This window comes from Cygnus atratus, chromosome 1 (assembly GCF_013377495.2).
Source record: "Cygnus atratus isolate AKBS03 ecotype Queensland, Australia chromosome 1, CAtr_DNAZoo_HiC_assembly, whole genome shotgun sequence".
Taxonomy (NCBI): Eukaryota; Metazoa; Chordata; class Aves; order Anseriformes; family Anatidae; genus Cygnus; species Cygnus atratus.
Window position 1 is genome coordinate 24,781,829 of NC_066362.1, and position 16,980 is coordinate 24,798,808.

The 16,980-nt window shown below is 38.1% G+C and overlaps 1 protein-coding gene across 1 annotated transcript in view; it reads right to left on the reverse strand.

Annotated features, from left to right (window-relative positions):
- CPED1 (cadherin like and PC-esterase domain containing 1) overlaps window positions 1-16,980 on the reverse strand; it is a 147,515-nt gene that overhangs the window by 74,347 nt on the left and 56,188 nt on the right. The window contains exons 7-12 of the mRNA XM_035559378.1: window positions 9,299-9,441; window positions 7,975-8,047; window positions 5,503-5,670; window positions 4,374-4,478; window positions 2,923-3,092; window positions 915-974 (exon numbers count right to left, since the gene is read on the reverse strand). Coding sequence (XP_035415271.1) covers window positions 915-974; window positions 2,923-3,092; window positions 4,374-4,478; window positions 5,503-5,670; window positions 7,975-8,047; window positions 9,299-9,441 — 719 coding nt within the window. The remainder of the gene's footprint in view (window positions 1-914; window positions 975-2,922; window positions 3,093-4,373; window positions 4,479-5,502; window positions 5,671-7,974; window positions 8,048-9,298; window positions 9,442-16,980) is intronic.

The following is a 16,980-nucleotide window of genomic DNA, read 5'->3' on the forward strand; positions in this document are numbered from 1 at the left end:
TCTCAATATTCAGTTATGAGTTTTTTTTTTTCTTATGTAACTTTTGTAGGTCTCTTAAAAATGAGGAGCCACTGGAGCCCGTTTTGTGAGAGATGATCACTAGGAGGTTTTCTGTTTTATTAACTGTTATTGTAAGCTCTCTGTGTTGTACAGTGCTTGTTTGGCTTCTGCCACTGAGTTTCCATGAGGGCATTTGCTTCACTGAAGGAAGCACCTCATGCTGATTTTCAGAAGAAGAATACAAAATTGCAAACTGAAGAGTGGAACAGGTTTCCTGGCATTTATTTCCATCTCTCTCTCTCTCTCTCTCTCTCTCTCTCTCTCTCTCTCTCTCTCTCTCTCCCCTTCCCTCTTACTCTCATTCCTCCCACTGCAGATCAATCAATTTATCCCAGATTTCCTTGCTGTCATCTTCTTCTGCCACATAGTTCAAACCATGTTTGTTTCGCAAACTGTCCAGGTGATGAGCATGACCAAGTTAAACACCAAGAAATTATTTTCAACCTAAGTTCAGCTTGAGGGCTGGTGTTTCTGTTTTGACCTAATGAAGGACTTGTGTACAGGATTTTGTAAAAGCATGTGAAACTTTATTCACCTCATTAGGCTCTTGTCTTATGCAAAACGGAAGGGTTAGTTTTTCTGACAAACCTGATTCTCCCATGTTACTCAGCTGTCTGACACAGCCAAATATACTTGCCACAGTACCTTATAGTCCCTGTTCTAAAAGACAGTGATCATGTATGTCTTAGTCATATCACAATTGTAGCTGCACAGAATCAAAAAAAAAGTAAAAAAAAAATGCACAAACATAGAAGGAAATCGATTTCAATGTACATATTAGGTGGTACCCCTTGATGACTTTCAAGGAACTTTGTCGTATATTATAATAATACATCTGAAACTGTAATTCTCACCTAAGCTGTAACCAGTTCATTATAGTTTGAGATGAGTTTCTAGAACTCTTCTTGCTTCTCCTGTTGAAGGAATTCAAAGAGTACACTAATGTCACTGAAGTTTTCAATACTAGCAGCATAGATGAAATGGGTTAAGAAAGGCAGACAAAGAAATCTGTTTAAATCCTGTCTCTATTCTATGGATTCATGATCAGTGAATTGCTTAACTGTACAAGACCTACGTCAAAAGCCATTATTGTCCATGTTGTCTGTTTGGACAGTCAGCTATGCGAATCACTGGATTTTGTAAATGGAAATACTAATTTTGCATAGTCAGAGAAACAAGAACAATTAAATACACCAATCAAACAAACTGCCTTTAAGTGAAGAAAATCAGAAAAAAAATGTTCTGATATACAAACTCAAAGATGGGAATCTCAAAGATTAATCAAAACTCAAAGCGAATGCATACCTGAGTAATTTGGGGAGTAAACTTTACTCATATCTTTCTTCCTTGCAATTATATATAAGTACATGCATATCTGACACATGCATCAGGATCACATGCGTGTAGCTATAGGAGTGGGAGATTATGATTAGCAATCATGTATTTTTTATACAGTGAATGAGCAGAACAGTGTTATTAGCTTAGCCATTGCAGAACAGTGCAAAGAAGCAGATTGGCCTATGCCCTGGAGAAAGGTCATGCTACTTATACTTATTTATATACATACAGTAACATTTAGCTTGAAGGAAAAAGCGGTCAAAGGGCTTGCTCAAAGTGAGTGAGTGGCACAGCTTAGATTAGAACAGAAAGCTGCTAAAGGTTGGTATGCTTTGATATGCAAACCTAAATATTTTGGCAAAAGGGCAAGGGCTTATACACGAATGCAAGCAGCTGCATCTTTGAGTTACTTTTCATGGAGTGGCCATAAGTAACAACAATAATGTTTAGCACATTCATGGAACTGTGTATTTTCAAAACACTAATAAACAGTTAACTAGCACAGTGGCAAAGTATAATCTTCACTTTACAGCTAAGCAAAGTTACAGATGACTATTGACACCCTGAAAGCCACATCCAATTCATTGAGAAACAAAATTAAAACTTAAGAAGTCTTACAGATGCCTCATATAGTGACTACAGCATTCTCCAAGCAAAATGTACACAGTAATGTCAGTTGCCCATTTAACTTGGGACTCAGTGGAATGGAGCACAGGCATTTTTTAATATATATCTGTTTGCATAAACAATATAATATATGCCTCTATTCAGTAAAGAACTATGGCATACATATCTATGAAATGTCATCAGTCAGGAAATAATGAGCACAGAAAACACTTTTTTTTTTCCCCAAAAATTTTATATTAAATACGTTGTATACCACAACTTTTCACTTTTTTCTTCCCTCCTTCCTTCTTAAAGTTACAATCTCTTGCCAGAAGCTCAATAGATTTAGTCTTGTCAATACAGTATTTTTCAAGCTTTTCAAATAGAGTTAAAATGAGGTTCTCAGAGTATACTACTCTTGACCTGTCATCTTATTGGACATAGAAAATTTAGAGCCACTGAAAATCATTGAACCCTTTTGGAAAATCCACCTGAAGTTCTGTCTTTTCTTTACAGTTTTGTTTCTAATTGGTGAATAAATTAAATGAGAGTAGTAAACACTACTAATTTTGACTCTAAATTTTTTTTCAGGAACAGCCTACCTAATTCACCTCACATTTCCAAAAAAAATTAAAAAAAAAAAATACTCTAGCTCCAATTACTTTTTTAGCACAGGGACCTCTGTATTAGAAAGAGAAGCAAAAGGGAAAAAAATATGTGCTATGTCGACACCTAGCTGCAACTCTAACAGCAGAATGACTGACAGTGCTCTACGGTGGGATGTTAGATCTTCCTCTCAAATGCTGTAAATCCACCTACATCTGCTGAAGGATTATGTTTCATGGTACTCACTGGAGCTACTCCAGTTTATATCAGTTGAGAAACTACCCTCAGCATATTGTATAATAGCTATCTTACCATTCTGAAAGATTTGTATGTGCCTCTTTAGTCATGAACTGGAATTGTTCAAGTAAACTGGAAAGCAACCAATGTACAGTCAGGACTGAACCAAGCCGTCTCATTGGGTCTACCATGTGATACAGGTCACGCAGTAAAGTTTGAATCTTGGGTGCAGCAGAAGGGAAAAGCTGAGAAGAGAGATACTGATTAGGGACTACGTTATATTTTTAAATTGCATAGAAGTGAGAAAAGATTAGAAGACAGTGTATATTACAGCATACAGATATTAATATAAATGCTCTTTCACGCAAATGTAAAAAATGACAGTCTTGCCCATCCCTGCAAATCAGGCTTGCTAGTACTGACATGGAAGTCTACCTCCCTAGCTTCTCAAGGCCTCTGGTTTGACTTCCAGATCTATACAACAAATTCCCTTTTCAAAAAGCCCCATCAATTTTTAGCCCTGAAACCCATTCAGAGGTCTAGAAAAAAAATTCTGAAGTCATGCAGACTTTCTGAACAATGGATCTAGTAGCTGATCTTCCATTTCCCCAGTCCTCCTCCTCAATTCAAGACTCCTTAATTGTCATCCCTATTCATGGATACTGTCTGTTGTTCCTCAATCTCTATTCTTCTCCAAAAATGAACTCACTTGAAGTACTCACTCCCAGTACCAAGAGGGGACCTACAGGGAAGCTGGGGAGGGACTCTGTCAGCGAGTGTAGTGGTAGGACAAGAGAAAATGGTTTTAAACTTAAAAATGAGAGGTTTAGATTAGATATCATGAATAAATTCTTTTCTCTGAGGCACTGGAAGAGCCTGAGGCACTGGAAGAGCCCAGAGAAGTTATGGATGTCCCTTCCCTGAAAGTGTTCAAGACCAGGTTGGATGGGGCTTTGAGCAACCTGATCTAGTGGGAAGTGTCCCTGCCCATGGCAGGGGGGGTTGGAACTAGATGATCTTTAATGTCTCTCCCAACCCTAACCATTCTGTGATTCTATGATTCCATGATTGACTCTATGACGTATGAAGAAGGCATATCACATATTCCATCTGCTTTTTTGCCACTTTTTCATCTCTATCTTTTCTTTGGTCATGATCTTAATGTTGAACAGTCTCCAGTTCTTCCACTAGCAACTGCTTTGCTTCACTGTCATTCTGTTTTTTTTTTACCAGCTCATGAGTGATTTACATATTTTTTCTCCTTTTCCTTTCTTCTATTTTCTGTTTTATTTTTCTGATTTAGCTGTCCTTTTCAATTAATTCTTAACTCAAATTCTGTTTTATTTCTTTATCTCTTTTATTTTAAATTCCAAAAATCCCAAATAAAATCAGTATACCTCCACCCCCCAGCTTCCCTTTCCATCCAGTCTGATGCATGTGCCTGAGACAGCAGAGAACGGTAATCAAGGAGAAATGTTAGCAGATTTACATAAAATATGAATCCAGTATAACAAAACTGATTTTACCAGCTCAAATTGTCCAATATTCTTCAGTTCTTTTATGAAAGTAATTATGGAATTTATCTCTTCTAAAGACAAACATTGCTCATCTTCTTTGTGGTAGATTCCATCCTACAAAGGAAAGGACAGCATACACTGCTGAAATCACATGGAAAGCAATATGCTTTCATCAGACCCCAGTCCCTTTGGTGATCAAAAGGACAAGTTACAACAGCTCTCAATTTACCCAAACCTCATCTGAAGTCATTTAAAAACAGCTCCTTGATAACTCTTCCCATTTATCAGTCTATGATAAAGTCAACTGTGCATCATTTATTTTGTAGAAAAGAACCCATATAAATTACCATGGGAAAAGAATGTGTAGACAGTGAACTACAGACAACAAGGTGGACTGTTTGAAATGTGGTTTGGTCTCCTATAGAAAACAGAGTTAGGTGATCGTATCATATGTCATCACATATGTCTGTGACTTCCTAATTTATCCTACCATAAATTTAGAACAGATGACCCTGTTTTAATCATATCTGACTGAGAGGTAGAAGTCTCATGGATAACTTAATCTCTGTAAATTTTGAAAGCAAGAGGCTCTTCAGAATGCCACCTTACAAGTGCAAAAATTGATAGAAATACTGCTAAAGATGTTCCCAGCTCGTCATAAACAGCTTTCACAAGTGATGCAGACTTTACACAGACCCTAAAAATGCAAAAAAACTATAGTTGGATCTCGCATTCAAAATGAGGCACAAAGTAGTAGGAAACCAAATTTAATTCCAATGCTCATGAATATACTTGTCTGAATTAATCAATTGTAGGTTTATGTAAACTCACAAAACTGTATATTAAAAGACCATTTAAAAAAATGAATGGGGGGAATTATTTCTTAAAAGTTTTAAATATATTTTAAGGATCTTTACTTTTGGAAATTACATAATTTGAGAGTGGAAATTTTTACTAAATTCCCTTTTCAATATAAATGCAGTTTTTCTCATGACTTTCCTGAAATTCAGCAACAGGCAGTTTTGATTAAATAAATCCTTCTTCCAAAAAGTTGGCACCAACAATTTCATAAAGGCATACAATTTAAAATAAATTATTTTCAAATAATTATTGTTAAGAAAAAGGTGGAATGAACTACCTTGCTCACAGTTAATCCATACACATTTTCTAAAGCCTCTTTGAAACTTGAACTTGACGATTTATTAGATAAGAGAAATGTAAAAGTATCTTCAAAAATAACTTCTTTGAAGGTTTGGTCCTGAATATTTGATTCTTCCTCATCTTGAAAGTCAAAGTTTTCATGCACCTGTTAGAGAACAATGTAAGAATTTACATTTTGTATATCAAGTCCTGTCTTCTCAAAACCATATACCGTCAAACTGGAACTGTTTATACAATAAAGTCGTGATAACTCCAGTAAAACAGACAGGATTGTAATATAGAAAATGCTGTACCACAGTTTCACTGAGAACTACACGCCACAATATTTGCTGACCTCTAGCGGATAGAGTACAATATTGCATTCTCATGCGAGCCTTTTTTCCATTTATTTTGAAATTTGATTTTTTTAAATGTCAGCTTATAAATTAGCACAGCTCTTGTAAAACTCGGGTATTTAAGAGATACTACTGATAAAGTTATATTTTTATTGTACATAAACACAATGAATAAGCTCATAAAATATACGAATAAATTATTATTTTAGTATAAACACATATAACCAAATTGCATGGGGCTTATGCATACTTCATTTTCTAGGGGACAGAATCTAAAATAAAATCTCAATTGATACTAAGAAATTATCATTTTTTTTAGAGTAATTATTTTTTCATAGGAAACTATTAAACAGTACAGACTTACCATACACACATAGATTATGACTGATGGTTGAGGCTGCTACACAAGCAGGAGAACATTATACTTTATGTCTATAATTCTTAGCAACTCTTGGTAGAATTTATATGCAGCCTGGTGTCCAGTCTTTAATTATCCAGTTTAAATCTTTAATTAAATCCAGCTTTTAATTGTGCCAACTTTCATAGAATCATTTAGGTTGGAAAAGACCATCTGGTCCAACCTAACACTGACAAGTCCACCATTAAACCACATCATGAAGCTCTATATCTACATGTTTTTTGAATACCTCCATGGACAGGGATTCAGATACTTCCCTGGGCAGCCTGTTCCAATACTTCATAACCCTTTCAGTGAAGAAATTTTTCCTAATATCCAACCTAAACTTCTCCTGGTGCAACTTAGGGTCATTTATTTCCTCTTGCCCTATTATGCGGTGCTTGGGAGAGAAGACAAGTTCTCACCCTGCTATAGCCTCCCTTAAGGTAATTGTAGAGTATGATAAGGTCTCCCCTGAGCTTGTTTTCCTCCTGACTAAACAACTCCAGCTCCCTCAGCTGCTTCTCGTAAGACTTGTTCTCTAGAACCAACACCAGCTTCGTTGCCCTTCTTTTTGGACATGCTCCAGCATCTCAATGTCCTTCTTGTAGTGAGGGGCCCAACACTGAATACAGTACTTGAGGTGCGGCCTCAACAGAGCTGGGTACAGGGGGACAATCACTGCCCTAGTCCTGCTGGCCATGTTATTTCTGATACAAGCCAGGATGCTTTGTTTTATATGTCCATTTTTCCTTTGTGTTTAGAAGGTCTTGGCTTTGTGAAGGATGGAGATATTAACTGCATTGCTGTTACTAGAAACTTGAACAGATTTTAACTGAGGATGAATTTAAAAAAATGTCTCCTGTAATTTCCCAGGATATATTTACTAGTATCTTCTTTCCCTTTTGTATATTCTGCATACAGACAGATTTTACATGCCCAGATATATGCGTGTATGTACAAGGGTAATGAAAAGCTGCTGGAAATAAGTACAATTTTTGTTTCTGTCTGGGCTGTTCTGAGACAGGAATGGTACAAAACTGGCATGGTGAGTTTATGTTAATGGTCACCTTTCTCAGGTTTTGAGGGCTTTGAGGACTGTCCGGGAAGAAGGCAACACAGCAGAAGAAGGCAGCATAGTGGAAGTCAAGGAAGGACATGAACTGAAGAAATACACTACAGTTTAAAGAATCATAGAATATTCCAGGTTGAAAGGGACCCATGAGGATCATTGAGTCTGACTCCCAGCTCCACACAGAACTTTAATTTGTATTAAAAGCCATTTGTGGTATTTTAACTTCCTCTCTTCATGCTTTTTTCTAGCACAGTTAATACCTAACTCTAATTGCATGCAATGCTTCCTATACATTTTATTTAGCTGATATTCTCTGGGGTAATAGTGGAGTAAAGCTAAAACTGAAAGGTTTGCATGCTTATATGATGTGGTGAACTTCAGCACAGGAACTCTGTCCCTTCCCAACTGGTTTCTCCCACAGCTACTTGCCACTTTTAGGCAAAATTAATATTAATGCATTTGTCCATTTCTCAGAGGTTCGAGGGCAACTATCACAGAGATTTCCCTGCTTTGTTCTGTTTGGTGTAATTTTTGGGGGGTGAAGCAATACCCTTCTTCTTGCGTTCAGTAAGCTTGCAACCTTTAGGGCATTCTTGGAGACAAAAACACTCAAGAAGAAACATTTCAGTGTCATTTACTCACCTCAAGAACTACTGGGTGTAAGGAGGTGCTGAACCCAATGTCAAAGGTTAGCATTTGAAAACACTGGCTGCATCTGAAATACAATATAACAGGGATCAGATTCAATGAAGTTAGATACTGTTGTGAAACATATGCTATGATGACAAAATGTACACACCTTTGTCCAGAGAAAGCATACAATATAGACTAAACATTTCTAAGAGTCAGCAGCCTTAGCCATTGATGAGTCACATTTTGAGCTGATGAAAGCAGTGATATATTAAAGAGTACCTGTACAGCTGACTTTTAAACCAGTGAGGGAGGTGAACTGGACCGGAGGAGGAAATGCTTTTTGATGAGAATGAAGTCCCACAAAAGCTTTGGAGGCATTCAGAGGGCAATAGATGTCAATCAGGTGAAACTTGCTGGGCTTACTGAACCCAGATGCACCTGGGGGGATGTTTGAAGACATGGGCCAGGAACCCTAAGCAAATCTTGGGCTATATACATAGGGGATACCTATCCTGTTGGTAAACAAATGTTAAGAGTTTGGACCACTTCAAAAATAGTCCTATCCCTGTTATACTCCTTGCCTCCTTTCAACTGTCTTCACTCAGAATGTAAACTTTATTCCTGACAAATAATGAGATTTATATTACTCCTACTAAAACACCCATGTTCTCAAATATATTTATAAAACATACAAGCATTATAAATAAAAACTTATTTAATATTTATCATTAAAAAGTAATGGATGTGACATAACATATATATAACAAATATTAATTTTAATTAATAAACATATTACATAATAAATGTTGATTTATGTGTAAGAACTGTAAGACTCTAATAGAAGTGATTACAATGATTCAATATTCACATAAAAATTAATGTTGGTGCCTGAGTACCTTTCATAATGTACATTTCATAAGGTTTTTGCAGTGTTTGTTGTTTGTATTCCCTGCCCCGGCCAGTTCAGAACAGTCTGGGTTACTGTAACTTTTAAATATTTGACATATGACAGAGTGCTCACTAATGGGAGATACAACTTTATGATAACTAGCCCATTTTTGAGTGACTTCTGTTCATTTGTGCTGCCTGAAACACTTCATCAGGACACAGTATCTGGTCCTCGGTATTTATCACAACCTCTTCACAAACTAAAAACTCTGTGGATATTGAAGAGTTTTACCCCCTAGATACAGTGTGTCCATACTTCATTCTATTAGGATTAATGAAATAGAGGGGATTTTGTTATTTTAGGAATCATGCATCTTCTACAATTTTTACTATCTAAGGAGTTATTTTAACAATAGAATAGCAATGAATGCTGCAAGTTACTTACTGATTGAAAGAGCTTGGTCCTGAGGCAGATAATTCACTGAAGACCTCAGTTACAAGCAGAAGTTTGCTTATAGCTTCCTTCATATTGTTAAAGGCTTGCTGGGGAGAACTGCTTTTGAAGAACATCTCAAAAAACTTTTGCAGCTGTGAAAAAATTACATATATTTTGGGAACATTTACCAGTGCTTAACTACACCAGTGCTTAAGATCATAAATTAAAAGGCTGGTAGAAATCAAAATTGCTTTAGAATGGCAATTTCAGTTGTTATTCATCAGCACATTAAAAAAAAAAAAAAAAGGCATGAAAAGCACCACAAAGCACACTGACAGAGAATGTGCTTTTGTTTACAAGTAAGTATATCAGAAATAGACTCTGTAGCAATGGTTTTAAAAAATATTGCTCACAGTCTAAGCTTTCTTTGATAAAACCTTTTACTATCAACTGGTTTGGGGCAACAGAAATCATAACACTGCTTCAGCAGTAGGTAACAGCACAATCATAGTAAAAGCCTTTTATCTTGTTAACATACTGTGCCAAGGGCTATTCCACCTGACCTTCACTTTGAATCCTTACCCCAGGTTAACAAGCTCTAAACACAATATAGAATAAAGGTGTCGGGGAAAAAAAAAAAAAAAAAAAAAAAAAAAAAAAAAAGATCAGTCACCACAGCCTATGTTGACTGGACTTTTACACACGCAGATGGTTTTTGCCATGAATCCTCCTAGAGACATATACATTTGCCTGCATAACAATGTGCTCTCAGCTGCTTTCATCACTCAAGCAAATTCACCCTCCTCAGCACTGCAGGCAGAGATTTGGGGAAAGGGAAATTGAGCAACACAGAGCACCAGTGAATAGTGGAGCACAGGCAGGTTTTGTTGCATCAACCTGTGCTAGTGCTCAGTCACCTACAGTGCTTCCTGATGTTCAGAAGACAGAACCTCCTGTGTTTGTGCCCACAGCCTCTTGTCCTGACACGGCACCACTGAAAAGAGCCCGGCTCTGTCTTCTTTGTACCTTCCCTTCAGGTATTTATACACATCAATGAGATCCCCCCTGACCCTCCCGTTCGTCAGGCTGAACAGTCCCAGCTCTCTCATCCTATCCTCATATGAGAGATGCTCCAGCCCCTTCATTAAATTTGTGGTCCTTCATTCGTGGCCCTGAGTCCACTCTTTCCAGTAAGTTCATGTCTCTGTTGTACTGGGGAGCCCTGAACTGTACACAGTGCTCCAGATGTGGCCTCACAAGTGCTGGGTAGAGGGGAAGGATCACCTCCCTCAACTTGCTGACAACACTCCTACTAAAACAGCCCAGGATAGCATCAGCCTTTTTATGGCAAGTGCACATGCTGGCTCATGATCATCTTGGTGTGCACCAGTACCCCCAAGTCCTTTTCTGCCAACCTGATTTCCAGCTGGGTGGCTTCCAGTACATAATGGTGCCTGGGGTTGTTTGTCCCCAGGTGCAGGGCTTTGCACTTCTCCTTGTTGAACTGCATGATGTTACTGCCAGCCCATTTCCCCAGCATGTGGAGATCCCTCTGGAAGGCAGCTTGACGCCCTGGTGGATCAGCCACTCTTCCCACTTTTCTGTCACCTACAAACATGTTGAGGGTGCACTCTGCCCATTAACGAAGATGTTGAACAGACTGGACCTAGCAATGTCCCCTGTTGCACATCGCCAGTTATTGGTGATGCATTATGATGCATTCACTGTGCTGACACCAGATCTCCTTTCAACAGAATTCTATGCACTTTAGTCCACGGAATTTTCTAGACAGCATTGGAGCCTGCCTTGTGAGCATGAATACTGTCAAGCACGTTGGTCTGTGTTGGCATGAATGACTGCCTTTTCAGTTTCTTCAGGCAGCATAGTACAGTTAAATGTAAAAAGCACTTTCCACTTTCCTTTTCAAAAACAAATACACAAACAAACAAACAAACAAAAACCCCACTGTATCGCCTACAGCCAGCCATGGCAAACACTCAAGTAGGCAGCTTACACTGATCCTCCTTTGCTTTGCTGTCTTCAGTGCCATTAACTTGATCCTAACAAGCAGTGCCCTTCTCAAGCTTTACTGAGTAAAACAAATTTGGCCCATGCGCAGAACTGGGTGGGAGGTTTGCAATGCCTGGGACTCTTTATTCTGTTTCTGATAAAGCTGTGTGAAATGCCAGTAGGAAATAAATAAATAAATAAACTGAATGACTTATATTACAAAATTAAACTTCTGACTGCCAGGAAACTACAAAGTAAAGGTTGCATATATAATGTCAGCTCTGCCATTTGGATATTTGCATCATGCTGCAATCTTGAAAAACATCACACTGTATTTTTATACTGTAGGAAGTTATCTATGTGTATTGCAATTCCATAAACCTTTAGGGCAAAAGAGCCCTGGAACTGCAATGTAGAAAGAGACTATGGAAAAAATCTTCAGACCAGAATACACTTCATTGCAAGCTTCCCAAAGTCTAAGATCACCCAAGCTTTGTTTCTCCCACAGAATAGTACAAAGATTAAGAATACAAAACTGCACATTTTTCATATCAGTTCTGATTTATAATCATCTCTGAAAGAAATTGTTTTGTCTCAGTTCTGGTTCAAGCCAATAGCAGTTTATTAATCAGTTCATGTGAAATAAAAAATTAAAAATGAAGACACATCTCCCCAGAAAGAGACGTGGTTCTTCAAGGTGGTTCTTCAGCTGACTTTGACAGCTACCTCCATCATCTCTGACAGATCCTGTACATCATTCACATTCCTGCTACACCAGCTTTGACCTTTTCTCTAATTTTCTATATCTGCAGTGGGTGTTGAGGAGCTAAGTGAGAAGCTGTGTTGCTTTGCTGCACATAAGGAGTTGAAGAACTTTACAGGGAGAGATGGAGATTATTGGAAAGAAGGGCAAAAGGGACAGAAGAAGCTCCATTAGCTCATTTTCTCCTCTCCATACAAGGATATACACCAGGGATTCACAAGGGATACACTATGCATGTATTTCTAGTCAGAATTGCTGAAAGACAGACTGATTTGCCCTATTTGCACTCACAGCATGCTGTTGGCTAAAATAGCAAACCGATTCCAACACAACAGGCATTGAAATAAAACTGACTTCTCCAAGGAATTGCATTTTAGTTACAGCCCTCCTTAGGCAGATTAGAAAAAATCAGTGCTCTACAGGTCCTCAATGGGGATATCAGGTTTTAGGACAATATGCATTCTAAAACAATGACTAAAAACAAATATTTAGTCAGCTTGGTTCAGGACCAACAAAGACAACAGAAAAATACTCCCGGTTCAACTCCAATTCATTAAAAAATCCTATTCAAACCAGTTCAGGTTAGGTTTGACTCTGTCATATTCCACAGGATTCTCAGCACCCAATAGGGAAAATGCAGAGTATGTGGACTGGGGATGATAAAAATATGAATACCTGCAGCAACCTCACATTCTTCTAAGTGTGCCAAACAAAATCTATAAATATCTATGTTCAGTTGCAACACGTTAAAGCCACTGAGCTGAAGGTTACTTCAGACGATCACTACAGATGACGCATGTTCTCCCACCTTCAGAGCAAACACACTTCCTGCCCAGCAAGGTTCAATCTCGTTATTAACTGAGGCTGATTAAAAGCAGCACTGAATAGCGAAAAGAGGACAGAATGGAAAAATCTGGTGGCAATCACAGGAATTTAGTCTGGGAGAAAACTGACCTCTGGCTGGCAAATTTTTAAGCAGAGGTATAGGGATTAAATTTTAGTAGGCTGTAAAACTTAATGCACACATGGACATATATATTGTACAACGACACCATTGTATACAGAATTGCAAGACTTCTCAGGAGCTTGAAAATGTTCATCCACACGCTGGATGCATACAGTCAGGGGTGTGTTCCGCACATTTATGTAATGCTTTTCAGAAAATGTGCAAATGCAGTCAAATTACATAAATCAAGTGCACATTTTCTTTAAAGGCAGAATGAACTAGAAACACAAATATTCTTAAGATTCACTTTAACTCATTGACCTTTAGCTCACTGATAACCACTCTTCCTTTAGGATAAGCCATTGGAAAAGAGTATTTGGCTAGAATATTAATTTAAAAATACTTTTTCTCTACCCTCTTTGAATTCTTTTTTTTTTTTTAAATCTGCAGTCATTAAAATAAGCCTTAACGATCTCAGTGACATGGGTTCTTTTGACTCCTCAAAAATACACTGTACCATCAGTAAAAGGCCTGACAGACTGAAAAAAAATACAATTTAATTGACAAGCTTCATGGACACTAAAGGAGAGTGGAAGAGCGTGCCATCTGCGGGGCTGCATGCTATGGTGACTGTAGTAATTCCTTTGAGAGGATTTTCCTCTGGCATGTTTTCTGCGAATGAATTTCTTAGGAGAGGTTCTGGGGCAGCCTAGGGCAGCTAGCTGAATGGTTAGCTGAGGATTTGCTTGAGGAAGGGTAGAAATTGATTCAGACAGCCGTGTCTTCTACCTCCATCCCTTGTTTTAGGAGGCCTGTTCAGAGCATGCTGAGGAGCAGACACAGCACACTCACTGCGTGCACTGGGTGTCAGACTCTAACACTCCACAGAATATGTAAATGAATTTTACTGTAGTTAAAACAAACTGTAGTGATCCTTCTGGGATTGCCTTCCAGCTCAGTCCTAGCATAGTCTTGCCACATGACAAGATAAACAAGAAAGATTATTCTTAACTAACTTAATTAAACTTAAAACACCTACCTTCGCTGACTGCATTGATTAGCTTTCTGTTAAATAGGAGTTCAGAGGCACAACTCTCACGCAGACAATTCACTTAGGTGTCAAAATCTATGGAGGAATGCCACCCTACAAAATTACGTGGCTTGTGTCTATGTACGAGGTAAATGTCTCGGTTCCTTTCACACTTCATTGCACAAGACAGACACTTCAAAAGCATGATTTATGCCATCCTAAGGTAGACATCTTGAAATGGTGACATTAATTACAATCTGAAACTGATCTGTTCCTCTAGTGAGTGTACAGGGAATCTAAATGAGACACTGAAGACAGGCAGGAGATATAACCCGGGAGAGCTCACACAGCCCACCCTTGACAAAACACAGCCCACCCTTGACAAAATCTTCTGGATAAAAATATCTGTGTGACTTGAATATACAAAGCTGTCTGGGAGGGTGTTTGCCCTAAATTGATGATGATAAAGGCAACCATCAGCAAGATTAAACAGCAACCAGGAAATTACAAAGTGACTTTTGATAGAAGGAAGGAGTCAGCTTGAAAAATAACATTAAAGAAGCATGAAAATTTGCAGCAGGGGTGGGAAGAGGCTTTGGAGCAGAGACGGCAGCAGGCAAAACCTGGTCAGGCACTATCAGAGGTCAGCCCACCAGCACCACAGCTTCTGCCTGGACTGTAGGGTTTTACTGGGTTGTCAGCATTGGCATGGCTCCTGCGTGGGCACACACAGAGTGGGTAGGGTACATGCAGAGCTGGAGCTCCCACTTGTCCAACCAGAGGTGCATGAAAGTAGAGAACCCGTACCCCAGGAGAATGGGGCCATCTTTGTAACCCATGATGTCTGTGAGACAGGGAGAGCATAAGAGTGCGTGGATGGGTGGGTGTGATTAGAACTTTGGGGGGGCTATTTGTAGGAGGATGTTTAGAGTTATGTAATATTTATTAACATTATTGAAGTTTCTGGTGTCATGGTTTCTCTGTTCTCGTATTGATAATGATTTTGCATGTGTTACTAATACTGGCTGCAAGTTAACTACGTATCACCAGTTAACCACTTCTATCCTGATTTTGTTAAAACAATGTGAGCTTGTCAGCTTTTTCCCGCAACAGCATCACACCCTGGGAGCTGTAGCTGATCTCTGAACCTACACAAGAGGTGAGGAGCTAGAAGATGAAAAGCCATTGGAGCTACTGAGTAATTCAGTGCAATTTTGAGGTTTATACTTTGGGATTTGATGCATCACCCTCTACAGAATTTGTATGAATACATTTTGAAATGATATTGGCCCCTAGTTGTAACCTTCAAAACTAGAGGACAGATAAAGTTGTCAGTATAATATTCGAGAGCAATGTTTACTGCTGCTGATATAAAACATGACCTTTGGTTTAAAAATAAAACAAAACAAAATAAAATCAAATAAAAATAAATAAAAGGCACTTTTTGAAATAACAAAGGGTATCCTCTCCAGACTGTTTTGGTATGCATCAGAGCTTTTGCGTCTTTCTGATCAATTGGATCTGCAGGGTCTCAAAAGAATGTAATCACCTCTCTTTGAAAATAGCCAAGAATGTTTTCACTTGAATAAACTCAATCACTCTTCTAACTTTTTCAGTGTAAGCTGTGTACTTTCAGTACACTTTCGTACATTTATTCTTCTTACTGAATCTATATTTGGTGATATTTCTTCACCAAGACCAAATACTTTTGCATGTAAGTAGTTGTTCATAGATACAGAAATACTCTTACACACACACAAGAATCTCTTTGACTATATCTATGGATGTATCTAGATATCTAAAGTGTCTGTAAAAATATAGACTGATTCCACACAGAAGGCCTGAAAAAAAACAGATTTTGAAATGAAACTATTTCCTGTATTGCCTGCTAGCGCAGACAAACCTCTTCACTGATCACAGTATATAGTTTTAACACATATAATGGGAGAAAAACTACTCATAATCAAAAACAGTGGCTCTAGAATACATCTCAACAGTGCAGTAATTTATCATAAGCTGATAGTGTTAGCTTTAGGTAGGTCTGTTTAGTCCACTAGTGGTTTATTTTTATGTATGTTATTGTTATATGAAGGGGGAAACCAGGATGTTATTCAGCTGTTTTATACAGTAAATTTCACATTGATATATATATTTTTTTCTTTGCATAAGTTATTATAAAGAAATGGTATCTAAAAGGTGTGGAAAACAACAACAAACCCTCTTGTCCCTCAGAACTGTTTAAGCATACTTACTCGGAGTATATTCTTTGTTTATCAAGTTCAGTGGACAATGTCCACCTATTTCAGTGTTTGCTCCTGGATGTCTTATTTTAAATCTTTGCTGGTGAATAAAGGAGAAAAGACCCTCTGAGAAAACTTCTCTAAAGATCTTTGCTCTTAACGCTAAGTTCAAAGATTATTGATGTCACTGGTTATTGATGTTCACTAGCTTCAGCAACCACTAAATAGGGTCCTTTGAATGTGTCTGAACTAAGAATTGATTCCCAATGCAGCATCAACTTCTTAGTGGAAAAGTAAAGGTGATTTACTAACAACATTTCCCAGCTTGCTGTGAGAAACAAATGTGGATCAGCTTGATTAAGGGAAGCTGGAAGGCAGAAAGGGAAGAATGAGAAGAGGAATCAGGATAACAGGAGATAGGGCTGGGAAAGTTGGGAGCCACGTGGAGACATGTTTACAAAGCTGCTTGGATTGAAGAGCCAGAGCAAGAAGATCTATGAACCAGAAGAAAAACAGAGAGCTAAGGGCCTGGATTAGTGTGTTAAGATTTATTTATGACACACCTGCTTGTTGTAAAAGAATAATCAGTCTAGAGCTGTTACCAAAGAAACTCAGATGTTCATGTTGAGAAGAGCAGAAAAGAGCTCCAGGAAGAATTTTAATTCTATTTGTACGCTGCCTGACAGATTGGCAAAGACATGG